This window comes from Gastrolobium bilobum, unplaced genomic scaffold, assembly GCF_033153095.1.
Source record: "Gastrolobium bilobum isolate Gb01-03AN ecotype WA unplaced genomic scaffold, APGP_CSIRO_Gbil_v1 utg2530, whole genome shotgun sequence".
NCBI classification, from domain to species: Eukaryota; Viridiplantae; Streptophyta; class Magnoliopsida; order Fabales; family Fabaceae; genus Gastrolobium; species Gastrolobium bilobum.
In genome coordinates, this window is record NW_026899712.1 from 182,492 (window position 1) to 199,251 (window position 16,760).

At 34.9% G+C, this 16,760-nt stretch overlaps 1 protein-coding gene across 5 annotated transcripts; it reads left to right on the forward strand.

Moving 5' to 3' along the window:
* Positions 1-437: 437 nt before the first annotated feature.
* Positions 438-10,206, forward strand: LOC133292835 (DNA mismatch repair protein PMS1). 5 transcript variants are annotated; one of them, XM_061491292.1, is made up of 12 exons: positions 438-804; positions 933-1,256; positions 1,534-2,763; positions 3,186-3,448; positions 3,527-3,653; positions 4,017-4,085; positions 4,240-4,313; positions 4,663-4,728; positions 5,849-5,952; positions 6,726-6,907; positions 7,076-7,173; positions 10,141-10,206. In XM_061491292.1, exons 1-12 carry the CDS (start codon positions 583-585, stop codon positions 10,142-10,144), a joined length of 2,763 nt encoding a protein of 920 aa, XP_061347276.1. In that variant the 5' UTR covers positions 438-582; the 3' UTR covers positions 10,145-10,206. The 5 variants fall into 5 exon arrangements, 4 of the variants coding, with proteins under 4 accessions (XP_061347276.1, XP_061347275.1, XP_061347277.1 ...); XR_009748978.1 differs by lacking the exons at positions 7,076-7,173; positions 10,141-10,206 and adding an exon at positions 5,056-5,184 and having other exon boundaries at positions 6,726-6,761; XM_061491291.1 differs by lacking the exon at positions 10,141-10,206 and having other exon boundaries at positions 7,076-8,131.
* The last annotated feature ends 6,554 nt before the right edge of the window (positions 10,207-16,760 follow it).

Here is a 16,760-nt window from a genome sequence, read left to right on the forward strand (position 1 = left end):
CAATTACTTATATTGTACTGTTTTGAATTTTGATTATATTGTGGCTCAATATACATCAAATGCGTCTCTAATATCATTCCATTCTATTCTATCCATTTCCATCAACCAAACCCAGCTTATAATAAATGTTAGCAACACTATTATTGAGTAAAATATCTTGCTGGTGATACAAGTATGCAACTAATGGAGTGTGAATCTAAATTATCCAATAACAATAATATTAGTTTTACTCAATAATAAAAAGAAATCAATAACATAAATCCAATCGCCTTATCCTCTTGGGTGTTATATTACTATGTTTATGAGTTATGACGGACATCAGAGAGTATTAGACAAAAATCTGATTAAAACGCAAAACCCTATGCCGTATTTGGAAAAAGATAAAAAAAAGATCAAACCCCAAACGTTATATTGTTTTCCGCTTTCTTATTGTATTTTTCTTCTCTGAAAAAGTTCCAGTTCCGTTCCCGCTTCAGTTTTGGCGGTAAACTTTGCAGGTTTCTGTCTCAAAATTGTGTGAGTTTCAGTGACTCTGATCACCGAGAAAACACTGCGACGGTTAATCGAGCGCGGGAAGCAGCAATGCGAGTTGAGTCTCAAATTATCAAACCTATCGATAAGGGAATCGTTCACAGAATCTGTGCAGGTCAAGTGATCCTCGATCTCTCTTCTGCGGTTAAGGAGCTTGTCGAAAACAGCTTGGATGCTGGCGCCACCTCCATCGAAATCGCTCTCAAGGACTTCGGCCAAGAATGGTTTCAGGTCACCGACAACGGTTGCGGCATTTCCCCCAATAATTTCAAGGTATTATTATTATTATTATTGTTATTTTTATTATTGCGGCATCTTAAAACCATGAAGAAAAAAAAATTGCATTATGGTTTGAGCTTATTTACCTTTTTTTTTTTTTTTGGGATTTTGAATGATTGCAGGTTCTTGCACTCAAGCATCATACTTCAAAGTTAGCGGAATTTCATGATCTTCAGTCTCTAACCACTTTTGGCTTCAGAGGAGAGGCGTTGAGTTCCCTTTGTGCTTTGGGGAACTTGACTGTTGAAACAAGAACACAGAGTGAGCCTGTTGCAACGCACTTGACTTTTGACCATTCCGGTTTACTGGTAGCGGAAAAGAAAACTGCACGACAAATTGGTACCACTGTCACTGTTAAAAAGTTGTTCTCTAATTTGCCTGTCCGAAGCAAAGAGTTTAGTCGTAATATACGCAGGGAATATGGCAAGTTACTCTCTCTGTTGAATGTGAGTCTCTATTTTCTTAGAGGCCGAAGAACCATTTTGAATAACCTAGTGTAGTCAATGGTACTGAGATTATCAAGTAAGCACCAGAAGGGTTCGGGTGTATGCCCTTTCTGGGTCTGTCCAGGAATGCCTTATTGGTAACTGTAAAAAAAACCCCAAAAAGTCTAGCCATCTAACTGCCATGCCTTTCTGTGCTTTTGGTTTATTTTATTTTATTTTATTTTTCTCTTGAAATCCTTGCATTTTTTTTCATGTTTCAATGTGTTTTTCTCTTCAGGCATATGCCCTTATAGCAAAAGGTGTCCGTTTTATCTGCACCAACTCAACTGGCAAAAATGTAAAGTCCGTGGCACTTAAGACGCAAGGAAGTGATTCTCTTAAAGATAACATCATAACAGCGCTCGGCACGAACACTTTTAGTTGCTTAGAGCCCATGGCATTATGTATATCTGATGGTTGCAAAGTTGATGGTTTCGTTTCCAAGTCTGGACATGGTAACGGACGCAGTTTGGGAGACAGGCAGTATTTTTTTGTAAATGGTAGACCAGTGGATATGCCTAAAGTAGGCAAGCTTGTGAATGAGTTATATAAAGCTGCAAACTCTAAACAATATCCCATTGCAATCTTGAATTTTACAGTTTCTACAAGAGCGTACGATGTTAATGTGACTCCTGATAAGAGGAAAATATTTTTTTCTGAAGAAACTGCCCTATTGCAAGCCCTGAGAGAGGGTTTACAACAAATTTATTCTCCTGGTAATGTATGTTATTCTGTTAATGATGTTGAGCTGCCTGCTGCGGAAGAAGACTGCGTTGAGTTGTGTTCGTCTAATAGGAAGTCTCCTATCATAGTGAAACCATCGTCCCCAAATGGCAGTCTTCTTCAAGAAGAGCATTACACTGAGTGCAACATTGGTAATATTTCTCATGGTGAGCATAAGGAGAAACATATTACTGATTCTGAAAATGCTTATGAATCTGTTAATGAAGATCAGTCTTCACATGTTGAAGAAGGGTTAATCTGTGAGGATGATGGGAGTTTAATGGCCCAGGAGTTCACACTCAGAGCACACAGCACTTTAAAGGATGATAAGAGTAGAAGACAGTCAGCATGTACGGGTAGTATTATACTTGATCAAGCTACTCTTGTCTCTAGGAAAGTTGAGAGTTGGGGCATTTCTAACAAGGATTCATATAATCATTCAAGACATGTTCAGTCAACTCTTAACAAATTTGTTACTGTAAATAAAAGAAATCGTGATAGCATCGTTACAGCCTTATCTGAGGTGCCTGTCCTTAGAAAAGCTCCTCATTGTCAACTGAAGACTGCAAATACTGAAACACATGACTTGGTTACCCGACAATCACTTTATTTTGACCAAATTGATGAAACTGATAAGGCGAGTCAGATTGAATCTTTGCAGCAACTTAATTCTGATAACATCATCCACAAAAATGAAAATGCAATTTCTTTCAGAGGTGAATCTACTGATGGAGAAACTAAAATGGTATGTGGGTTTGCAGTCAAACATTCCAAAAATTAGTTTAAATTGCTAAAATTTCATATATCTATTATTTTAGTTCTTGAAACATAGTATAGCATGTGACTACTATATATTGATTTATAAAATTGTAACATTTTATCATTAATAGTGGCGTTTCTTGAATTTCTTTTTGGGATCACTTAAAGTTTTGAGTAGGAAATCAGATAATAATAATAAAAAAAATAACTCAGCACAGTATTAATGTCTTTATCTCGTATTGATTGTGCATTTATATGTTGCTTGGTCAATCCTCCTTTTCTTTGTATTACTTCTTTCTTTCCAGTAAAATTTCTTCTTTTATCCAAAATGAAAGGGAAAAAATAGTTAAAAATAAAATTTCTATTTTCTCTTACTTAGTTTTCATATATGCATGTGCTGATTTACAGGATTTAGATCAACAGAATAATACATCTCTAGCTGATACAGCATCAATTGGTCCATCTAGCAATGATCTGATCAATACTACAAAGCATGTTTTGGTCTCAGACCCCCCGTTACATTCTTCGCCTGTACAGTTAGATTCTTCCAAGTCTTCTGGTCAGAAGATACGCTCCAACATGCAATTTTCTTTTCAAGACCTTAAGAAAAGGAGAGAGAAGAGGATTTCTATGTTGCAATCCAATAGATGTGGAAAAGCTAATGTCAAAAGGTTTTTTCTTTTACAGTAGCCTTTGTATGAAACAGGAAAATCATATATGTGCTGACTTTTTCTCATAATTATTTCTAGTTGCTATACGGCTGCAACTTTGGAGCTTTCACAACCAGAAATTGAGGGGCAGAAAGAAAGGGCTTTAGCAGCTGCAGCTACCGAACTGGAAAGAATTTTCAAGAAGGAAGACTTCAGCAGAATGAAGGTTGTTAGTATGCTTTATATTTCCATTTTGTAAACTTGCAATACCATTGCTAGTTCTTTTATCTTTTCATTATGGAAGGCTTGGCTTTGTGTAAATGACATACTTGTTGCTATTTTTGTGAAGGGTTTTTCTGTGCTGTTTTTTGTTTGCTATCTTAGTAAGTGGTGAAACTAAGCTGTTTAGGCTTTTCGGTTTTTTTCTCCATCATAAAACCCGAGTCATTTTGTTTTTGGAATACATAGGCCGCATTATCATGCCAAAATTACATTCAATCCTTTTTCTGCTGCCTGATCATACTTGCGCTTTCAGATTACATATATACTGTAATCACTTGCTGGTTACTTAGACACCATATTTTAACAGGTCATTGGGCAATTCAATCTTGGATTTATCATTGGTAAATTGGATCAAGATTTATTCATTGTGGATCAGGTAATTTCCAATATATTTTTTGAGACTAGTGAATCTGTAGTGTCTTCCACCATCCTCTTGAATGATTGATCCATATAAATGCATCCTTTTGCTAATTTTCAATTTCATTTTTTTAACAAAACATAATTTGTAATGGTGAATATTCTATTTCCAGCATGCTGCTGATGAGAAATACAATTTTGAGCATCTATCGCAATCAACCATCTTGAACCAACAGCCTTTGCTTAGGTGAGGAGTTCATATCATTGTTCACTTACAATCATTATACATATATAATTCTGTTTTTTTATTTTATTTTATTTTATTTTTCTGGACTGGGGGGGGAGGGCGGACACTGTCAATAACATGGTACAAGGGAATTACTTATTCTGATGCCAACTTGAGTTCAAAGTTAGTGTGTGCTTAGAGGATAAACTTTGATTGTTAATCACAATGATAAACTTTAATTTTTAATCACAATTACCATAAAAGGATGATATATTTTCTACATTACCCAGATGGAACATAAAAACGTAATTTATCTCTTTTCTTCATTTGTTCATGATCTAAATCCTCCCAATAAAAATTGCATATGTAGGCCCATAAGATTGGAGTTATCCCCTGAAGAAGAAATAGTTGCTTCAATGCACATGGACGTAATCAGGTATAAATAGAGCCATGTTGATTAAGTCAGGTGACTTGTTCATTTTACTTACTTTAGGTTATTGTGAGAAACTAGATTTCATTAACAGGATCCTGATATCAATCATACTGTTTATGTTTCCTGTTTGCTATAGCCAATACAGAAATATTGCTGCACCATTATTTCTTATTTACTTTCTCATTTAATTAATTTGATTGTCATAATGAGTTGCAGCACACTGTCAAAAATGATCATATTGATTATCTATCTATGCATATTTCAGAATCTTTTTTAAATAGTAATAGTGATCTAATGTCACCCTAAAAAAATCATTTGTTGATGTCCCAGTCATGATTTTTTCTACTACCAGCATGGAGATATCTTTGATGGCCCACTTGAGAGCTGTGCTCAAAATACTGTTGCTGTACAATGTTAATTCTAAGTCAATTCAATGGTTGACCTAGACTGCCTTAATTGGTAATGAACAGAAGTTTCAGCCACTAAGAGCAAAGATATTTGAGAAATTCAGGCATATGTATATTGGATTTATTTTATGTTTGATATTGTTAATTAGATCCTTAATCAGGTTAAGATGCAGCTGTTATTATGTTCTTCTTTCTCCTATTTTCTGAGGATTTGACTATTATTACAAGATTTGATACACTTAAACCATCAAGTAACTTACAGATTTTGATTTTTGTATCGTATATTTGAAAAGTATAACGTACATCAATTGTAAGATGCATTTGTGAAGTGCTGAGAAAAGAGAATGTGTCTATTCGGAAATTGCTAAGTGAGCAAAGCTTGAGTGGCATGTTTGAACAAAAGTCAAAGCTGTGAACTTTGAGCTTGAGAGCTCCCAAATTATTTAACTAGCTGTTTCCTGTAAGCTAGTATCTTTAATTGTGGTTGTGATGTGTCTGCTATGATTGCTGCATGTACATTAGAAACTAAAAATCTGCATAATCACTGAAAGGTTGTCTTGTGCTTAGGAGTACACCAGTAATGTTTGACGTAGTTCCTCTTGCAGTATTGGTTACTTTTGTCTATGGAGGTTTGATTGAAATTGATTTCTAGTTTTAAAATTTTGTGCTGTTGTCTTGTTTTTTTGTATCTTCATTTGCATTATCTCCATCTTCAGGAAAAATGGATTTACTTTGGAAGAGGATCCAAATGCACCGCCCAGATGCCGTTTTAAATTAAAGTCTGTTCCCTTCAGTAAAAACACTATATTTGGAATTGAAGGTATTATCTTTGAATTTTGTGGATTTTATTATGATTCGTTTAGGGATTCTGTTGGTTTATATGTGATCAAGTAAAACCATCTTGTTTGCATTTGATATGTAATTTTAAGTCCATGATACTGCTTTTATTTTCAATTTTTGTATTCGTACTGGGAGATGGTTCAGGCCAAGCTGGAAAGTCTATTTAACTGACATGGGTCAAGTTGATATATGATGCAATGTGATGAAGCATGCTATTAGTATCAAGAAGAAAATTTAAGATTAACAATTATGTAGGTTTTTCATCTTCTCATGGCCTTGGTACTTCAAAACAGATACTGAAGAATAGTTAACATCTAAATCTACAATTCATAATAGATTCAATATCTTTTGGCATGAACATGCTTTAGGATGCATAATTGACATTCGCATTGTGTTTAAACATTAGAGAAGCCCTCAGTTACTGTAAAGGTCTGTTGTGCCTGCTTCACCTTAGAAATCATTATGATGCACTTGCTAGTGCCCTTTGAATTGAGATCTTGTTCATTCCATGATACCAAAATTTTGTTCTATTTTTTCGAATATACCCTAGTGCATAAGCTTTGATTTAAAGATTGACACACACATTTGAATATTGTGAACGTGTAGGGCAATTCTTCTTGTGCCTAATCATTCTTTTTAGAGATTTTGTTTAATCAGAGGGAATTACTTGCTCATCAAATGATGTATTGAAGACTTTCATTAAAAAAAAAATGATGTATTTCAGTGATTAATGATGAGCATTTTTCCCAACAGATGTTAAGGAGCTGATCTGTACCCTGTCTGATGATCATGGGGAATGTTCCATTGTTGGTAGTTATAAACTGGACACCTCAGATTCTATCTGCCCTTCAAGAGTTCGGGCAATGTTGGCATCACGTGCATGTCGATCATCAATTATGATTGGTGATGCACTTGGAAGAAATGAAATGCAGAAGGTAGTAAAACACATTACTTTTAGCACTGCCCCCTCCCCTTCATTAAGAATAAAATTGCAGAAGTGGAATGAGAAGCATCTGGTTTATTGGACCCTACATCTAAAAAAATTTAATTTAAGAATTTTCACCCTCACAAACTGAGTTTGTAGCTTACTCTAATTGTTTCAGATACTCGAGCATTTGGCTGAGCTGAAATCGCCATGGAATTGTCCTCATGGCAGGCCGACCATGCGCCACTTGGTCGACTTGACAAAAATTCACAAGAGGTCAGAGCTAACCTTGCAGATGTAATTAAGAGTGGATTTTTACTCCAATCGCCGTTGCTATATTGGAAGTTGAGGGAATTATGTAACTTATTCTGGAGGGGGGATATTTTGACTACCAAAAGTATCCACTATCACCTTACTACCTATCAAATCACCATTGGATCAAAGAGAGAGAATGTTAAAAAGTTTTTGAAGAGAGAGAAAATGTTAATCCAATGGTGATTAGATAGGTAGTAAGGTGGTAGTGGAAACTTTTGGTAGTCAAAATATCCTCCCTCCTTATTCTGTATAAATACCATGTACAAAATATTAGTTCTGTAATGTTATAGAGTCTGGATGTGTTGAGTGTCTCCGGCAACAGTGGCAAAGTGCCACTGTTGAAAAAAAAAACACCAAAATGCTACGCCAACAGTAAATTTTGTCAAAATGTCACGTGGCATATTTCGCTACATTGTGTAGCGAAATATGTGTGCAAATAATTCGCTACACGATGTAGCAAAATACCACGTGTCAGACAGGGAGAATTTCACTACACTGTGTAGCGAAATTCTCCCTGTTTGACACGTGGCATTTTTGATTCTGACGTGGCATATTTCGCTACACCGTGTAGTGAATTATTTGCACACATATTTCGCTACACAGTGTAGCGAAATATGCCATGTGGCATTTTGACAAAATTTACTGTTGGCATGACATTTTGGTGTGTTTTTTTTTGCCAACAGTGGCACTTTGGCCACTGTTCGGTGCATGAGCATGCTTGATGTGCTGAGCTTCTCACCGGACAGTCTTCCTGCTTGACATTGCCTTACTTTGCTAATGGTCTGCTGCACAACTTTCAAGCCTTCCTGCCACTCTAGTCTTCCTCCTTAGCACTCGCTTTGGTTTTGGATGTTACATTGACCCTTTGATAGTGTTATTTTTATTTATTTATTTATTTTATTGGGAGAGGTTATATTTACTAACTCTTTTTTTCTACTTCTTATTACTAAATCTTAAACGTTGATTTTCATCAATCTAACAGTTATAATTTATTGAAATTAATAATTAATTAATAAGTATGACTCAATAAATTACAATCGTTAGATTGACGAAAATTAATGGTTAAGATTTAGTAGTAAAATATAATAACTATAACCTCTCTCTTATTTATTTATTATTATTAATTTGTGTTTGTGTGTGTTGTACTACTTATTTTTGTTTCTGGTAAATCATTTTAAATAAGGAAGGCATCTGTATTATGTAATCAAAATAAATGATAATATAATATTTAAAATTAGAGGACTTTTAAAAGATTTTCCTGAAGACTACTTCCCTTTTTTGAGCTAAGTGGAATGCTTTGTACTTAGAAGGACTAATAAACTCTGGGCTATTTGAATTTCGTTTAGAAAACAGTTTTTTAATTTTTAGAATAAAAAAACTTATTTGATGATATTTGTTTTGTAAAACAAGTTCTAAAAATTATAACTAATTTTTAGTTTTTAGAATTAAATTTAGGAAATATGGGTGTTTGATTGTGTTTTGAATTTTTTGTTCTTAAAACTGTTTTGTAGAATAATTAATGTTTTTTGTTTTTGTTTTGAAAGTTAAAAGTCAAAACAAAAACAAAAGTAATTATTAATTTATTATTTTTTGAAAGTTAAAAATCAAAATACAAAACAAAAATAATTCAAATATGTTCTCTAAATTTGATTCTAAAAATAAAAGATAGTTACAATTTTTAATTTTTCTTTTTACAAAACAGTGTTAACTAATCAGGTTTTTTTGTTTTGAAAATCAAAATCTATTTTTCAAAAAAGATGTCAAACATGCTCTATATTTTAGTTGTTTTTGTTTTGTATTTTAATTTTTAACTTTCAAAATAAAAAAATACATAAATTCCTATTTCATCAACTATTTTACATAATAGTTTTAAAAACACACACACACACACAAAAAACATTATCAAACAAGTCATCTATTTCTAAATCTTCCAGTTTCTTTTAGGTGATTTTTTCCAATTACGTTTTTAAATTATTTAGGATGGACTTTGCTATGATACAGTTCTTTTGAAGTATGCATACTTTTAAAAAAAAATAAAAAAGAAGAGAATTGTTTAATGAATATTTTAAATTGTTTTATTATCGGTTTTTTTTGGTACAAATTTTATTATCGGTTTAAGTCCTGCACTTTCGAGTCCTATAATATTTTACCATTGCGAACACTAAATGGTTGTCACTTTTTTCCTTCTTAGGTGAAGTTCGCGCAGTCGGCTACTAGCCTATCACCTTTATGCATTTTACTCTGTTAAATAAGATCTTATGTATATAATAATAAGTTCTTCTGAGAATTCAATCATGCAATTAGATGATATAAACATTCTAATGGACCCTGCAGTTAAATATTGACGCAAATAAATTGATAAATCATAAAATCAGTTTCCAATAAGTGACCTTGTAAAAGCAAAAATAATAATAAGTAGAAAGAAATTTTCAGCATTTCAATTCTGCAGGCCGCCACTCTAATATCAATTGTAGTTTTACTTTGCATACAAACATTATGACTGATCGACAATCAATAAATAGTATCGTGGTCGGAACACCGATTAAAATGTCACTGTTCATCAACTTTTTTACCTAAATGTCACGCGAACAGTATTATTTTCCAATATGTCACGTGGACAAGTTCGCTGGGTACCGTAGCGAACTCGATTTGCTGACGTGTCACGTTTCTAGTGGACACTGAGAGTAGCAAACTTGGTTGGAATGTATAATTGGAAAATGTGACATGCAAAAGAAAATGTAGTCTACAAGCCAAACAAAGCCTTGTATGGCCTCAAACAATCACCCATGGCATGGTTTGGTAGATTCACATTAGCAATGAAGAAGTTTGGGTATAAGCAAAGTAATTCAGATCATACATTGTTCAAAAAGCATAATAATAGAAAGGTGGCCATACTCATTGTGTATGTGGATGATATGGTGTTAACAGGTGATGATGTGGAAGAGATGAAGTTACTTGAAAAGAGGTTAGCTGCTGAATTTGAAATGAAGGACCTAGGTCAATTAAAATACTTTCTTGGAATAGAGATTGCAAGATCCAAACAAGGCATATTTCTGTCACAAAGAAAATATATTTTGGACCTCTTAGCCGAAACTGGAATGTTGGCTTGTAAGCCAACTGATACTCCAATTGAGATGAATCACTCCCTTGCGGTGTACCCAGATCAAGTTGAAATAGATAAGAACAGATACCAGAGGTTAGTATGAAAATTAATTAATTTAACACATACTAGACCTGACATTGCCTATTCTGTGAGCATTGTGAGTATGTTCATGCATTCTCCTAGTGAAGAACATATGAATGCAGTGTGTCGCATCCTGATAATGAATATTTTATTGCATTTATTTATCACTCTTTATTAGTATTTTAGGAGTATTTGGAATGAAAATAATGGTCTTTTGGGTTAAATTAGATTTCTGGTTGTTTATTAGGTTTAATTTATTTTCGTCATTAATTTTTAACTTTATTTTACTTTAGTATTTTGACCATATCTCACTCCATAGGTGTCTGATTGACTCCGTTCATATTGAGTTTTAAAGATAACTCAAAGGGCTACAAGTTCTATGAAGACAAGAAAGCCCAATTCAGACAGGAAGATGGTCGAAATCAGAGCCCAAGTCAGAAACAAGTTGCTGAAATTTTATTGATTTAAATTTGTAATTAGAACCCAATTTTGTTGAGGCCTAAAGCCATTGTTTCAGTTCTGATTTTGTTTATTTTATTATTGTGGACCAAAATTAGTTGAACCCTAACTCGGTTGTGATGTGGGTTAAAAGGGTTCGTTTAGGAAACTTGTCGGCAGTCTTCATTCGAGAGTTTGTACGACCGACAAATTGTCTCTGTAGATTAATCTACAATTTCTGTCCTTCTTCTTCATATTTTCTTCTTCTTTTTAATTTTTTAATTATGTTTACTTTAACTATGCGAGGCTAAGAACCTTTAATCAACCTAAGGGTAATGGATTCCATGGAAGAGACTAGAGGATCTGAACTTTTTCTTTTAAATCAGATTCGTTTCTCTTCCAAACTCAGATTGATATCGTACGATTGTGGATATTCAATCTGAGATTCGCGATTGCGATTATGGAAAGAGATTAATCATCAGATTTGGTGATTAGATTGATTAGCCCTATAACCTTAAGTCAAACGGGCTAATACTCTGCGATTGTATGAGGAGAAGCACCGTATTTGATCAAATGCTAAGCGATCGCTTAGGGAGGGTTCTCAATTGAAGACAAGGATTCTGATTCAATTGAGATCAATCACGATTCTGGTATCTTTTTATCCGAGGAAAGACGTCCTAGGAATCCTAACCTTAGGTTGGTTATTTTAATTACGAATTTCAATTTCCAATTTTTATGTTCTGTTTTAATTCTTATTCAAAGCGAACAAAAATCCCCTTTTTATTTTCTATTTTAATCTGCGATTTTAATTTTAATCCTTGTGATTTCCTTGAGAGACGACTCAGGTTGACGCTCTTTTACAAATTTTAAGAAACTTGATTTTATTAATTTGCGCGAGTTCGACAACTCGTGTCACATCCTTAGATATCTCAAAGGTTCACCACGAAAAGGCTCTTATACTCTAAAAATAATAAAGCTGGTATTGAAGGATACACTGACTCAGACTGGGCTGGAGATAAAATCACTGGGCAATCAACTTCAGGGTATTTTACCTTTGTAGAAGGAAACTTAGTCACATGGAGAAGCAAGAAACAAAAGGTAGTAGCAAGATCAAGTGCTGAGGCTGAATATAAAGGTATCACTTATGGTATTTGTGAATTACTATGGACTAAAAGCATCTTAATATACTTGGGAATCAGATATGATGAGCTTATGAACCTATATTGTGATAATAAAGTTGAGAGATTGCTCATAATCCAGTTCAGCATGATAGAACAAAACATGTTGAAGTAGATAAGCACTTCATTAAAGAAAAGCTAGATGAAAAAAATGTTCGAACTCCTTATGTACGGTCTGAAGATCAACTTGCGGATGTATTGACCAAAGCTGTATAAGGAAGAGCCTTTGAAGAAATGATTGGCAAGTTGGGCATGATAGACGTTCATGCACCAACTTGAGGGAGTGTTGAAAGAAAGTTTTTGAATTTAAAATATTGTTGCTTTGGATAAGAACCAAGTTGTTTGAATGTAATCTGGTTGTTAGCATTTTGTGTAAATAGGATTAAATTGTTAGGTTGTTTCCTATTGTTATGGATTGTTATATCCACTTGTATAAATAAACCTCATTCGGGAGGAAGAAATATGAATGAAAGCATATGTTTATCCATGGTATTGAATTTTAACATATACGAATCTTGGGAGAACCTCATCCCAAAAGCTAGCTCATGAGATAAGAATGAGGATTATTGGGGCTAGGGCAAAAAATAACCCTACCATATGTGGGCTGAAAAAAGAGGCTAAAAATTGGGGTTGTATGGCTAGCTTGTGGGCTCAGGCCCATTTTGACATCTCTATCCATACCCTTTACATGGTATCAGATCTTTCTTGATCCATGAAGAACCTAACGCAATCCTAGCTGCATTTTTTTCCAATCCAACTTCCTTATGTGGAAGCAACAAGTCATGGCCACCATCAAAGGATTTAATCTACAAAGATTCTTTACAGAAGAAGTTGATCAGCCATAAGTGCAACAAGATCAGCTACTGATGTCGTGGTTACTCTCTTCAATGTCAGAATCGCTGCACTCAAGGATGATAGGGTGTCAATCTTCCTATTAAATTTGGTGCAAACTCGAAGAATTTTACACTTGGCAAACAAGAGCCAAAGTGAAGCAGTTAAAGATCCAATTGCGGAACACTAAAAAGGATACAACCGTTTCAAAATACTTGCTGCAAATCAAGAAGATAGTTGATTCTTTAACAGCCACCGGTTTTCCAATTTCAATTGAAGACCACGTAGATGCAATTCTTGATGGACCCTAGAGGACTATGATCCATTTGTGACTTCTGTTACCTCAGGGTCAGATCCTTATTCAGTAAGTGAAATCAAAGCAAAGAATTAATAAGCATAAGAAAACTAAAGTTGGAGAACTGCAAGCCAACAAAAGAGGACGTGACAATAACAGAGGTGGCAGGTATGCTGGAGAAACATTTCTGGACGATCAAATGGTAAACCTCAATGTCAAGTTTGTGGTAAATTTGGACACATAGGCTGGAAATGCCATAATCGATTCAGTCAAGTTTGTGGTATATTTGGAAACATTTCTGAACAAGGTCTCTATGCCTTTGAAGGAGTAAAAACTCTTCATGCTCCTAAAGATTACTCTGCTTATCAAGTTGCTGTTGGCCTAACGAAAGCTGTGTCAAAGCCCATATTCATAGAGTTCATAAACAAGCTCCGACTCTCCAATGTTGCTTGCGGGTGATGAAAGAGTAGTAACTAAGTAACTAGTTATTAGATAACAAACTCTTAACTATTCTATTATAACTGTATTGATCACGTTCACTATGTATGCATCAGGTCTATAATGTATTGTAGATTGCCTATGTATTGTACTGTTGTGATATATAATCCCACATTGGTTGTAAGTGCAACTAATGTAGAGTTTATAAGGTCTTGGGCACTCCCACCCTTTGAGTTAGCTTTTGGGGTGGTGTATCCCAAGGTTCTTTACATGGTATCAGAGCCTTGCCGCCCCCTACTTTCTCTTGTGGCGTTTCTTAGCACAGGTAGGCTGAGCCTGTTGCATTGTCCACTCTTCAAGCCCAACGGGCTCTCGTGTGAGGGGGCGTGTTGAGATATATAGTCCCACATTGGTTGTATGTGCAACTAATGTAGAGTTTATAAGGTCTTGGGCACTCCCACCCTTTGAGCTAGCTTTTGGGGTGGTGTATCCCAAGGTTCTTTACATGTACTATCTGTATTAATTAATTGATTCACTTTTCACTCTTAGCTATACCTTTACAGGGTGAAGTATTATATTATACATCAATGTTTCGACAAGTGTAACCCATCGCCAGTGGAGAACGAGAAAATTTAAGCAATGGAAACAGATTATTAAGGATAACAGCCACACCTAAGTAAAAATCTGTTAAATATTTATATTTATATACATAAAATATAATAATACAAAATAATGAGCTCCATTTTGATCTATTTTTACTTTATTAGTATAAATTACTTGTATATTAATTTAATGGAAAAGTTCAAATACTCCATTGGTTTGCCTTTGAATTATTTACCACCCTGTGTTTTTTTTTTTCATCCAAGTCCTTTCTTAATAGTATTAAAGTTTTTAATCAATATATCTATTTTACTGTTTTGTTGAAATTTTAAATAGTAAAATGGATGTGGTGACAACTATTTATGCAAAAGGTAGCAGCCAAAATATTAAATTCTTGAAAAAGAGACTTGAAGCTCATTTGATATTTTATTTAAGTTAAAAATTACTTTAAAACTAAAATTAAAAAAAAAACTAAAAACTATTTGTTGATTTTATAAAGTTATTACAGTAATTTTGAAAAGGGATGATAAAATAATTTATTATTAGAATTAATTATTAGGATAAATGATAAAATTTATATACACAAATTTAGAATAAAAGTAAAACTGTAAAATAAATTAGGTGTTAAAAAACTGACATACATTACAAGGAAAAAAGCTTCTTTTTGGAGCTTAGAACTGACAGGAGACATTCAGATATGGGTGGTTGTGCACTGTTACAACAATTATGGGTCTGAACCAGGTTCCCGACTATCTCTCCTCCACTCCCTGAGGTCATCGATGAGTATGCCATTTATAGAGCGAGGTATGTATCCTTTGACTATGTCACTTGTTCCTCTTTTCGTCCTTTTTATTGTTTATATTGTTGTTTGTAATATAATATATTATCATAAATGCAGGTTTAACAGTTATGATCAGCGCCAGGCTGTGTTTAATCACATTCGCAGGTACCGACATCATATGGACGTGATGCGTAGACGACAGTGTCGTTGGAGACCATACCTGGGCTTGACCCATAATGTACCTCCTGCAGACACTGCCCGCAGATGGATTTCAGTTTGTCCACTAATTTGTTATCAGATCGTTGTTTACTAGCAGCCCGATAGAGTTCTTCATCAACCTCACTGTCCGGAACAAGACCTTGATCAACCTCTTCCTCGGAACTATCGGTACACCATGATGGATCGTACATGTCGTGGACTGGCAAGCTTTCATCAAACAATTGTTGAGTTTGTGGTGCAAGCGCGGGGGACGCGTCCTCATCTTCCGGATTAACCACTGGCACCATGTTTATGTAGATGATGTCAGTGGATGGTGGAGAAAGTTGACTGCTTGATTGTCCACCACAGTTGACTTCTGCATAAAATTCAATAAATCTTGACTCGCCGTGTTCTGAAGTGCTTGCATCTACTACTAACGTTACATCGTCATCTTCAACAATTTCGACACCAACCCATTGCACGGGGTTACCAGAGGCACACCTAGCAGTCAATCGAGCAAGAGTTTGACCACGTTGTAATCTCAACTTCTTGTAGATTATCTTCTTAAGCTCGTGAAGATTGCATGTTGGGCTCATGCGAAACATTTTTGCATCACCTTCAAAAACTTGCCCGTTTGGTCCAAAATATCTTCTCCCATTATAATAAACTGTGGCGATTACATCATTCCTACCCTCACTCATCTTACAAAAGTAGAGAATAAACTAACATTCACAAAAGATAACACAAAAGTAGTAATGTTTGTATATAAATGACAAAGTTTCGCACTCAGAGTCCGTTCCTGAAATGGAATTGAGCTGATTTATAGTAATAAAGTTCGCTACATGGGGTACCACTTTATGCAACATAATTCGCTATGCCCCCTAGCGAATTACTAGGGGGCTGACACCTGTCCATTATCAGTCAGAGCGGTCCCTAACTCGCTATGATTCATGACAAAATAAGTACATAATTCGCTAGGCAGTACAGCGAATTTTGGGGATACTGACACGTGTCCTGACAATGACTGGACAGGACTGGCAATCTGACATGTACTTCGCTGCAAGGTATAGCGAATTATGGGAGTTGTGACACGTGTCCGACAAGAGACTGCCATGACTGACTCCTGGTCAACTTAATTCGCTACACACCCCAGCGAATTACTCCAGAGTTGACACGTGGCATTCTTGCTGACGGGGCAATCTGACCTGGCATAATTCGCTACACAGTGTAGCGAATTATCACGCGTGGTAGTTTGGAAAATTTTACTGTTCGCGTAACATTCTGGTAATTTGTTTGCCAAAGCGTGACACATTGGTCACTGTCCCCATCTGCCTATCACACGCGGCTTATCCTACGGATCAAACTCCATTTTTCCATCGCATGGAACTTGATAACGCTTATCACCTAAAAAAGGAGTTTGATAAACAATTTACGTTTTTATGTAAACATTTTTTATTTATCTAATGAAAAGAATTTGACTTTTAAAATAATTTTTATAATTAAATTCTTTTAATGATGAGTGATAGTGTAAATATATTTTTGATATATAAAAGGGTTTAAGTTTTCTTATGATGTATAAAAGATTGTAGGAGAAAACCGAATGGG

Coding starts and splice junctions, on each gene's coding strand:
- LOC133292835 (XM_061491291.1), top strand. CDS start 583: ATGCGAGTTGAGTCTCAAATTATCAAACCTATCGATAAGGGAATCGTT. Junction 3,654..4,016: donor AAGACTTCAGCAGAATGAAG/GTTGTTAGTATG, acceptor ATATTTTAACAG/GTCATTGGGCAATTCAATCT. Junction 4,729..5,848: donor ATGCACATGGACGTAATCAG/GTATAAATAGAG, acceptor CTCCATCTTCAG/GAAAAATGGATTTACTTTGG.